An 11814-nucleotide genomic window follows, 5' to 3' on the forward strand; every position below is an offset into this window, starting at 1 on the left:
CTTCAACAGTCAAATTTTGCTGAGCTTGTGCAAATTGTAGCCTCTTTTTCCTATTTGTAGTGGAGATGAGTGGTACCCGGTGGGGTCTTCTGCTGTTGTAGCCCACCTTTCTTTCCCATTCTGACATTCAGTTTGGAGTTCAGGAGATTGTCTTGACCAGGACCACAACCCTACATGCATTGAAGCAACTGCCATGTGATTGGTTGACTAGATAATCGCATTAATGAGAAATAGAACAGGTGTTCCTAATAATTCTTTAGGTGAGTGTATAGGGCTCTTACCTTTGTCTGTGGCTTCGTTTCCTTAAAAATCGATCTTTTGAAATATGCAAATCACTTCACTACCAGCAAGTAGGGCGTCAAAGGTTAGGGCCCTATATAGGGAATAGTCGTTAAATAAGGATTTTAACAAGCCCAAAAAATAATAATTTGACAGAAGCCCTTTAAAGGCATATTCCCTGTTTCTGCTTCTGTGAACACAAAATATGACAGTTATATGACATCCAAAACATGATGTCACAGTAAATAACTCTGCTTTTGTCTTTAACACATAAACATAGGAACTGTATTAAGGCTATTGGCAGGTCCAGCTGTATATACATATAAGCTATACTAGCAACCTAGGACAGGTCTAAGCTAGCCAGCTACAAGAAGGGAATTACAATTGGAGTGACTATGAGGAGAACTATTACTATGGGGGCACTATTAATTCTTCAGGATAGTATTTGGGGGTATTGGAGAGAACAGAGAGCAGCAGGATAACACTGTGGGGACTCCAGGTTGGGGGATGATGATAGAAATGTGAGGAACCTAAGATGTACGGACCAAATGGAGAAGATGATGACCGAGAAGCTCTACATCAGAGGAGACGTCACCTGAGAGGCCCTGGATGTGACAAGTATGTGCTGCTGTATGGCAAGTACAGCAAAATGCGATGTGTGGGGGGAGGGGGAGACTTAGAGTCCTTAAATATCAGAAATAAGGGTTATGACATTACTTAATTCTCTTAGGATACGGGGGTGTATGCCATCTAGTCCTGGCGATTTGTCTATTTTAATCTTTTTAGGATGCCGCTGCACTTCTTCCTGGGTCAGACAGGACACTTGTAATGGGGAATTCCGTTCTGAACGGATCCGATCATATTAATGCAGACGGAGGCTCCGTTCAGAACGGATCCGTCTGCATTAAAATAGCAAAAAAAAGCTAAGTGTGAAAATAGCCTCGGACGGATCCGTCCAGACTTTCAATGTAAAGTCAATGGGGGACGGATCCGCTTGAAGATTGAGCCATATTGTGGCATCTTCAAACGGATCCGTCCCCATTGACTTACATTCTAAGTCTGGACGGATCCGCACGCCTCCGCACGGCCAGGCGGACACCCGAACGCTGCAAGCAGCGTTCAGCTGTCCGCCTGTCCGTGCGGAGGCGAGCGGAGCGGAGGCTGAACGCCGCCAGACTGATGCAGTCTGAGCGGATCCGCATCCATTCAGACTGCATCAGGGCTGGACGGCTGCGTTCGGGTCCGCTCGTGAGCCCCTTCAAACGAAGCTCACGAGCGGACACCCGAACGCTAGTGTGAAAGCAGCCTAAGGGAGAGCATTTTGGCTGACACTTGTGGGCAGTGAGCACTTTGTCTGAAACTGAGAGCTGCACTGAGGTTGATGTTGTTTTTGATAACATATGTGGCCTGGGGAGGTTTGTGTGCCAGGGGTGCTTTTTAGTCCCAGTCCAGCCCTGCAGCATGATAAATAGCAGAAGAAACTGAACAGAATAATACATAGTTTTGTGGCAAAGATTAGGTATAATTTGTACCTTTTTCATAAATGTTTTGGGAAAAGTTTTTGTGAAATTTGTAAAAAAAATAATAATTTACAAACTTTTTTTACATGCTATGAACAACATGGATAGCTTTATTGTAGGTTCATTTTGATGAATGAGGTCCGATAGGTATTATCTAGAGATGAGCGAATTTCTTAAAAGTTTCATTCGGCTGATTCACCGAATTTCACCCAAAAATTTGCTTTGTGACTAATTACTTTGCCACGAAGCGCATTTTTTTGTACGTAGCGGGTGCAATGACAGGTAGCTGCGATAGCGTCGCCTCCGTCATTGTACCCCTCAGATGCCGTGTAAAAATTACATCAAACTTACCGCCTCCTTTCGCTCATGACGGGCCGGCCGCCGCCATCTTGCTTGAAGATCTCTGCCGAAATCCTGTGCGGCGTGAGATTACGTCATCATGCCGACTGGCATGGTGACCTATGACATCATCACGCCGGCTGGTGTGATGATGTAATCTCGCACCTCACGGGATTTCGGCCGAGATCTTCAAGCAAGATGGAGGCTGATGGCCCATCGTGATCAAATGGAGGAGGTAAGTTAGAATTTTTTGTTTTTTATACTATTTAAGCTGACACGAAGCACGAGGAAATTCGGCATCTAGGCAAATCGAATTTATCCTGAAATTTGGATCGAATTCCACTTCATTGGATTCAATTCACTCATCTCTAGCATTATCCATAATAATGGCTCGAGACTGTAATAAATCTGACACCTTTTTATCACATAATTCTAGCATAATTAGCTAAGTAAGTCTCCCTGAATGCACTTTGGTTGTCATTTTTGGAATTTTTCACCACTGTGTTATGCTCTTGCTGTGGCATTTTTTGAGAGTCTTTTCCCCGCATAAACCAAATTTGGTTACAGATAAAGAATTAGCTCCAGACCACTTGCTTTATTGGGCTACTTTCACACTAGCGTTAATATTTTCCGGTATTGAGATCCGTCATAGGGTTTCAATACTGGAAAAAAATGCTTCCGTTTTGTATCCATTCATTGTCAATGGGGACAAAACGTAACTGACCAGAACGGAATGCTCCAAAATGCATTCCGTTACGTTCTCATACCGGAGAGCAAAACGCAGCATGCTAGTCAATGGGGACTGATCTGTTTTCTCTGACACAATCTGGCACAATAGAAAACGGTATTAGGTATGTTAAAGATAATACCACCGGATCCGTTCATAACAGATGCAGATAGTTGTATTATCAGTGACGGAAGCATTGCCGGATCCAGTAAAAACGCTAGTGTGAAAGTAGCCTTAGCATGTGAAATAAGTGAGAAGAAACATTCACTTATGAATTAATTTATGAACTGTACATTATTCAGTATAACTGAATCTTTCAAGAATACTGCATTTTACTAATGATTCTATGAAATGTTGCTTTCAGATAAGTGCTGCCTCAACCGTTGATACTCTTAGTGATCCAATGAGATACCTTTCATTTCTACGGACTGTTCCAAGTGACCAACACCAGACACGTGCGGTGGTGGAGCTGATCAGGACATTTAAGTGGAATTGGGTTGGAATTATTACTAGTAATGATGATTATGGACGATCTGCTCTAGATTTTCTTAGCCGAAATTTCCTGGACTATGGAATATGCACTGCATTTAGCGATACTATTCCAACGTACACAGGGGACCCGGGTTTTCAGAATAGCTTAAGGAATATAATTAGTGACCTTACCAGTAAAACAACTAACGTTGTTGTTGTGTTTGCCAAACCTCAAATCGTTAGTAGCATTCTTGCAGAAGCTCTCAGAAATAACATATCTCGTACATGGATTGCAAGTGATGCCTGGATTGTATCAGGACTAGTTTCGACTGTTGAGAACATAGAAAATGTGGGGGCAATAATGGGATTTACTTTCAAAGGAGGTTCAGTTCCCGGATTTGTGGAATATGTAAATAACATTTTTCCCATTAACCCTGAAGCAACCAATGAATTCCTTGAAGAATATAAAGAGTTAAGATTTGGTTGTACAGATGAATACAGACAATATCTGCAATGCAAGAATTCATCTTCTACGAACTGCAATGTTCCTGTTTCAGTGCAATATAAGTCACCTATGGCATGCAGCAAAGAGAATAATTCTGTAGTCAATGATGACTACCTGGCGAAGAACATAGAAAATGGTACATTATACTCAACATCCCTAGCTGTTGCCGCCATAGTTGGGGCACTGAAAAATATGATATGCAAAAATGGAATATGTGACAAGAATCTGCAAATCTCACCACGTCAGGTAAAGTACCATGCCCGTATGGAATATCACTGGCAGCATATTATAAAGGGGCCTCTCTCTGTCTCTCTCCATTTAGTTCTCCTGATTCGAATAACACAAAATTTGGGATTGTTAGAATAAATCTTTCTGAAAAATTCAGACCAAATTTACAAATTTTAGAATCGATTCACTCCTATTTCATAGTGACTGTATTATACATTATGTAATATTTATCTTATTTTACAGCTCCTCAGTGAACTAAAGAAAACCAACTTTTTCTACAATGATGACAGGTTCCACTTTGAAAGCTCTGGTGAGGTCTTGCTTGGATATAACTTAATCAATTGGCATGCATCAGCCAATTCTACAGACTTTAAGATAATTGGGGATTATGATACTTTGAATCAAAGACTACAGCTGAACAGAAGTCTTCTTTCATGGAACACTGTCGAGAATTTGGTATGTACTACTATGAAAAATCAGCCAAAATAGTGCATACCAGACACTGAACAAGAGTCTCAATAATAGAAAAAAGGCTAAAAAAAAAAGGCGGTACTCCGAGACAGAAATGATGGAAAAAGTAATGTATTTTATTCACCCATGCATGTGTGAGATGAGTCATTTTACTGTAGAAAAAGCACAGGAAAAAAAAAATACTGGCATGCAACTCTTGATAGTATGGGCATGTGCTATCAAGAGACAGCACACTAAAACAATACATTAAGAAATAAATAATAAAAGCCCTAACTATTCATCTTATTATTTCAAAATCTAATTGCTGAAAGATAAAAACAATGTAAATTATGATTTGTGTTAAATTGTAAACTCTTATACATTCTTCCTGATGGCAAAAGATTAAATAGACTGTGGCAAGGGTGTGATCCATGCCCAGTAATGCTTCTTGCTTTCTGAGCCACCCGTCTTTCACCCACATTCTCAATGCTAGGTAAAGTTTTGGCTTATTCAATTAAACTTCTCTCAAGATGGGATGTCTCCACCAGAATCTTGCTTCAGGACTGGGTAGTGGGGGGTTCTTCCCACAGGGGGTTCTAGGGGAACCCCTACCATGTCCTTACTAAATAAAAGAATAATACAATAATGTTACAGTATACACTCAGAGTCCAATATGAGTCAATTAATTAGGGCTCATGCACACGACCGTTGTTGGCCGGTGCCCATATTGCGGGTCTGCAATATACGGACAGCGGCCGTTTGTGCACCACATAACAGATGCAGACTCATTCATTTGAACTTTCTTTGCGGTGCAGATGGATCACTGACCCATTCAAGTTGAATAGGTCTGCATTCCACTGCAACAGCTACATGGACGGTGTCCGTGCATTGGGAACCACAACTTGCTATCCCAAATGCACGGAATGGGCAGCACATGTTCTTGTGCATGAGCCCTTATCTGTAGCCCACAGTTTCCTATAACCTATGTGCTGTAAAGCATATTTCTGTATGCTTTTAGTGGCTTTGTCAAGATAGCACAAAGAAACAGAATGAAAAAAAATCTATAATTCGAAAATAAAAAACGGAAAAAAAGAATATCAGTATCTTTTTTTTTGTAAAAATGAACAATTCAATAAAAAAAAATGCGTTTTTTTTCATTTTGTGCTCCCTGCCTTCCCAGAGCCATAACTTTTTTATTTGTCTGTTCACATTAGCCATATGAGGGCTTGATTTCTGCGGGACAAGTTGTACTTTCCAACGCCACCATTTAATATTGCATTTGATGTAGTGGGAAATTCCAAATGGGGTGAAATTTCAAAATAAAAAAGGAATTCCACCACAGTTTTAAGGGTTTTTTATTTATGACGTTGGTTTTACGATAAAACTGGCCAGTTACTTTTATTCTACAGGTCAGTACGAATCCGGATATACCTTTTATGTTTAGTTTGTCTTGCGTTTTGATATTGATAAAAAAATAAAAAAGTGGGAAAAAAATCTGTTTGATTTTTTTGTCGCCATATTTTGACCCCTATAAGTTTTTTGTAATTATGTGTACGAAGCTGTATGGGGGCTCATTTTTTGAGGGGTGATCTTAATTTTCATTGATACCATTCCGGGATGTGTATGACTTTTTGATCACTTTTTAATACATTTTTTGTAGAAAATGAAGCGACGAAAAACGGCAAATCGGCAATTTGTACGCTTTTTTCTGTTTTCCTGTTTGCCGTATGGGAAATATATTTTTATATTTTTGTACTATGGGCATTTTTGCACATCGCAACACCCATGATGTGTATTTTTTTTATTTTTTTAGTTCTTTTATTTTTATTTAGGTAAGAGGTGATTAGAATTTTTATAAAAAAAATAGTTTTTTTATTTTTTATATTTTTTTTACACTATTTTATAGTTCCCATAGGGAACTATAACATGCAATCATTAGATTGCTATTCTCATAGACTCCAATGCACCAGCATTGGAGTCTATGAGAAAATTGCTTGTTTCCTATGGAGCCCTATTACAGACAAGGGCTCCATAGGAAATACTATGCAGCAGCTTCCTGTCATTCATAAAGACAGGGGATGCTGCACACAAGCTCCGGCTCCTCCTATCGCCACATGGGGGAGCCGGAGCACCACCGGAAGCGCAATCTTTCGGTTTTCAGCGCACTCAGATGCCGTGGTTAGGATTCACCATGGCATCTGAGAGGTTAAATGTCTGCAATCGGTATTACTGCCGGTTGCGGACATGATCCGTGGGTGTCTGCTATAAGAAGCAGGTGGCCACCCATGCTCAGGATCAGGTGCCATCTTTAAAGACCCGGCCAGCGTCCGTACTATTATGGCTCTGGTCAGGAAGGGGTTAATATTTAGAAAGCCTAAATTATAATCATGTTAATTGAATACACTTTTTATTTTTTTATTTTTTAATCCTTAGGTTCCATTTTCTAATTGCACACCGATATGCAGTCCCGGATATTATAAAGAACATTCATTAATTTCTTGTTGTTATAAATGTCTTCCATGTGCAGAAGATTACTACTCCTCCATGGCTGGTATGTATATGTATCTGATGACAAGAATAACGCAGCAAGCGATGCAATTCTCCCCATGTATATGACGGAAAATGTATATAGATCCCATACAGCAGCAAATGTAATTTTTCTAATTACTGTTATGACTCAAAAACAACAAAGGAGAGACTACTGGGTGAATGCTATTGTGCTCAATATATTTAACATTGATTTCTGTAGAACTAACATCTAATAGCTACTACTATATGGTACACAATAGCATAAAATGCATTACAGCATTTCTAATACAATATACTAACTCTATGTACTAAACATGTACCAGGTACAGTAAAAACTTGTCATATTTAGATTATTTTGTTAAAGATGTGAATTTATGGGGGGGGGGGGGGGTTATCAAAATGAGTGCAAAAGAAAACTCAGTTGCCCATAGCAACCAATCATATCCCACCTTTCATTTTTCTGTGATCCTTTAATATATGAAAGGTAGAATCTAATTGGTTGCCATAAGAGATGAGCGAATTTATCAAATATTCGATTGAGTTGGTTCGCCAAATTTTCCAAAAAGATTCGATTCAAACCAAATTCATTCATGGCCAATCGTGTTAAAAAACAGCTATTTCCTGGCTGCAGAGAGCCTGTATAGTGGTGTAGAACACTGTGCCTTGCAGTAACACGCATAGGGAGTCGGCTGTGGTAGTGAAACAATACTGTGAGTCAGTATGACATGCAGATGACAGGCGTCACTCTTAGAATCACTGCACACTTCACTTATTTGGGCAGTCACGGGGCCAAAACTGACCAAATAACTCAAGTGTGAAATCAGCCTTACAGGTCGATGTTAGCGCCAAGAAGAAGCGCACTCCTTTTACACCCTCATCAGCTGATTCCACATAGATGTCTACAGAACCTGTTCTATTAAACACAAGTAGAGCCCCCCAACAGAGTGGAGAGGGTGTCAGCAGTAAGTTGGTGTTGATGTCACTGATTATTTTGCCCTTCCTCTGATCCGTCAGAACAATAACCCCCCAAAAAACGGATCCTGTCTGTGGAGCATCCGCCTTCACTCGGCCAGCATTTGGTGAGTATTCCATCAGTATTGCTAAAGCCCCAAAAAAAAACATTGCTAAAGCCAAAAGAAAACAGGAGTGGATCAAAAACAGGAATGACATGTGAATGGAATCTTTGAATGTCTTCTGTGGATGTCTCCTCCACTTCTTTGTTGGGCAGTAGCTGCTGACTGTCTCTAGTAGCTCGTCCTCGCTGAAAAGTGGAGCTGAGCCTACAGCATATAATACTTCTAGCGCTGAGGGAACTAAAAATGACAGAGGAAAGTTCAGGACAGGTGGGGGCACAGGGCCTGCTCTCGGGCCATGCCAACTAAGCGTTGTGTCAGAGGAACCCACTAACTCTTGGCTGGGGGTGTCTGATGTCACTTGGGACGAAGTCGAAGACCGAGTCAACCATTCAAGCACCGCTAGATTGCTGGTCAAGACACCCGGAGCTCAGGCCTCTCGCTCTGATTCCTGCTGCCCCTCCCCTTCTTCTGCTGCCTGTGACAGAAACATTTGAAGGGCCTGTCACTTGTCTGTCTGACATACTGTTAGAAAAAATAATTAAATTAAAAGTAAATTAATAAACCCCAAAAAAGCTATAGAACAATGTAACTTGACTGCAGAGCGGCAAATAAACCGTACTTGTTTTTTCCTCTAATACATCCCAAAAAAGGTTGCAGCACAATGTAACTGCACCGCAGAATGGCAAATAAGAAGTACTTTTTATACCATTACAACACCCCAAAAAAGTGTGTAGTACAATGTAACTGTATAGCAGAATGGCAAATAAGACATACTTTCTTTTTACACTTATACAGCCCAAAAAAGCTGTAGTACAAAGTAACTGCAGCGCAGGACGGAAAATAAGAAGTTCTTTTTTAAAACTTATACACCCCAAAAAAGGTTTTAGTACAAAGAAACTGCAGCGCAGAATGGCAAATAAGACGCACTTTTTTTAACACTAATACACCCCGAAAAGGCTGTAGTACCAAGTAACTGCACCGCCGAACGCCAAAATAATTATTACAGAAAATAATGCACTATAATATAAGCATCCTTTTTTTTTTTTTGCACTAATAAAGGACAATTTAAATGCACCGCAGAACGGTTAATATGACGTATGTATATTTCCTATAAATACACCCTGCAACACAGCACTTGCACCCCGTTAACAAACAAGGTTTGCTGGAATTACAGAGGTATCATCTAGTGCAAACCTAAAAGCAGCAGTATAATAGCAATTTGGATCCCCAGTCAATGCAGCAAGGTGTAATAGAATCACTCCTATTACCTAGGCCAGGGGTAGGCAACCTCCGGCTCCCAGCTGTTGTAAAACTACAATTCCCAGCATGCTCCATTCATTTCTATGAGAGTTCTTAGAAGAGCAGAGCAAGTATGTACACTCTCCTATTGCACCCTGTTCTCCTTTTATAGTGTAGATGATGCCTCCCTATGCTTTCCCTACATTTTGAATAATCTTTCCCTGAACTTTCAGCAGAATAAAGTCTTTCCTAGCACTTTCCCTAGCGCCTGCTGACGTCTCTCCATGCACTAAGTACACTGGAAAATGGCTGACTCCAAGATGGCTAAGGCTATTTATAGGGCTGTGACATCACAGGTCTGGCTGGCTGCTGATTGGCTGCCTGCATAGCATTGTGGGTGATCCCACGTTCCCAGAGTTCCTTGCTCCATGTCCTAACACAGTGCAGCAGCCATTTTAGGAAAAAATTTGATTTGTTACCATGAAGCATGAGGAAATTCAGATTTGGTGTGAATTCAATTTTTTGTGAAATTCAGATCAAATTCCACCTCGTCAACTTTGATTCGCTCATCTCTAGTTGCCATGAGCAACTAAGCCAGTTTTCCATTGCACCAGTTGTAAAAAATCCCCCACTTAATTTTAAAATTAAAATTAACTACTTCTAGACCAGTAATTTGTTTCTCTATGTAAATCTATCTAACTGTCTTATACACTATCTCTTTATCTATTCCTCTCTATACTTCTATCTAGCTCTCTCTCTATGAAGACAGCAGTCTGCTATCCACCATACTTGCCATTACCTATGCTATCTGTGTTCTGTCAGTTATTTCTGAATTATATAATTTTATAATATACTATATATGTAAAAAGTATCCTTCCTGGCAGCGGTGAAGAAACTGATAGTTTATCTATCTGGCTGATTGTAAACTGTGCGCTGCATTATTTATTTCTGATTTATGCAATTTCTTACAGATGCAACAGAATGTAAAAAGTGTCCTTCCTGGCAATGGTCAAGAAATGGAAGTGATCAATGTACAAACAGGACAATTGAATACTTTGACTGGAAAGATCCTTTTGCGATTTCTCTGATGACTCTTGCAGCCATTGCGTTTCTACTTGTGCTAATCACAGGGGTTTTGTTTATTCATCACTTAGATACCCCAGCAGTTAAAGCAGCGGGGGGCCACTACACGTTCCTAATGATGATATCATTACTGGTCAGCCTGGTGAGCATTGGGTTTTTCATAGGAGAACCTACTGAAACTCTCTGTAAAGTCAGACAACCTCTTTTTGGTATCAGCTTCACCATTTCGGTTTCTTGTATCTTGTTCAAGTCTATACGAATCCTTCGGGCATTTGAGTCAGCCTCAAAAGCACAAAAAGTTGTAACATTAACCTACCAGCCGGTGGTTATTATCAGTGTATTAACTGGCATCCAGATTTGTATTTGTACAATGTGGCTTATTTTTAAAGCCCCCTTTTTTAATGAAATTTCTACAATACCTCAGGTTTTACTGTACCAATGTAATGAAGGTTCATATGCAGCATTCAGTATCATGCTTGGCTACATTGGGTTCCTTGCATTGATCTGTTTCATTCTAGCTTACAGAGGCAGAAAGCTTCCTGAGAAGTACAATGAGGCTCGATGCATCACCTTCAGCATGCTGGTCTATATGTTTGTGTGGATCCTCTTTATCCCAATCTATATAAATTCCACTCGAATCTATACCTCTGCTGTGCAAACTCTTGCCATATTGGCTTCTATATATGGAATTATATCCTGTCACCTTCTACCGGCTGGATATATTATATTGTTCAAGAAGAAAAATAATAATAGACAAAGATACGTAGAAAGCATCTGTGCATTTTACAGAGCAAAGAGAAGGATACTATCGAATCACAAAAAGAAGTCCAATCATACAATCAAAGTAATTCCAGCTAATCACATCATTGCATGCACTCCGTCACCCTCTTCAGAGGCAAGAAAAAGGAGCAACAGCTTCTAGTGCTATACTAAAGAGGATCTGTCAGTATTAGTAAATTGTTTTATGCCCCATGAAATAATTCTGGAAAATCTTTTTGGAGAATCCTACATTGTGTCATGCTTATGTTAATCATCCCTTAAAGGGAACCTGTCACCGGGATTTGTGCATGGAGCTGAGGACATTGGTTGCTAGATGGCCGCTAGCACATCCGCAATACCCAGTCCCCATAGCTCTGTGTGCTTTTATTGTGTAAAAAAAACGATTTTATACATATGCAAATTAACCTGAGATGAGTCCTGTCCCTGACTCATCTCACCTACAGGACTCATCTCAGGTTAATTTGCATATGTATCAAATCTTTTTTTTTACACAATAAAAGCACACAGAGCTATGGGGGCTGGGTATTGCGGATGTGCTAGCGGCCATCTAGCAACCCATGTCCTCAGCATTATACACAAAATTCCGGT

The 11814-nt window shown here is 40.1% G+C and overlaps 1 protein-coding gene across 1 annotated transcript in view; it reads left to right on the forward strand.

Annotated features, from left to right (window-relative positions):
- The window catches only part of LOC122935387 (G-protein coupled receptor family C group 6 member A-like), a 30119-nt gene extending 18751 nt beyond the window's left edge, over positions 1-11368 (forward strand). The window contains exons 3-6 of the mRNA XM_044291158.1: positions 3230-4087; positions 4313-4525; positions 6953-7070; positions 10335-11368. Of these exons, the coding sequence (XP_044147093.1) occupies positions 3230-4087; positions 4313-4525; positions 6953-7070; positions 10335-11368 (2223 nt within the window). The remainder of the gene's footprint in view (positions 1-3229; positions 4088-4312; positions 4526-6952; positions 7071-10334) is intronic.
- The last annotated feature ends 446 nt before the right edge of the window (positions 11369-11814 follow it).

Source organism: Bufo gargarizans, chromosome 4 (genome assembly GCF_014858855.1).
Source record: "Bufo gargarizans isolate SCDJY-AF-19 chromosome 4, ASM1485885v1, whole genome shotgun sequence".
NCBI lineage: Eukaryota > Metazoa > Chordata > Amphibia > Anura > Bufonidae > Bufo > Bufo gargarizans.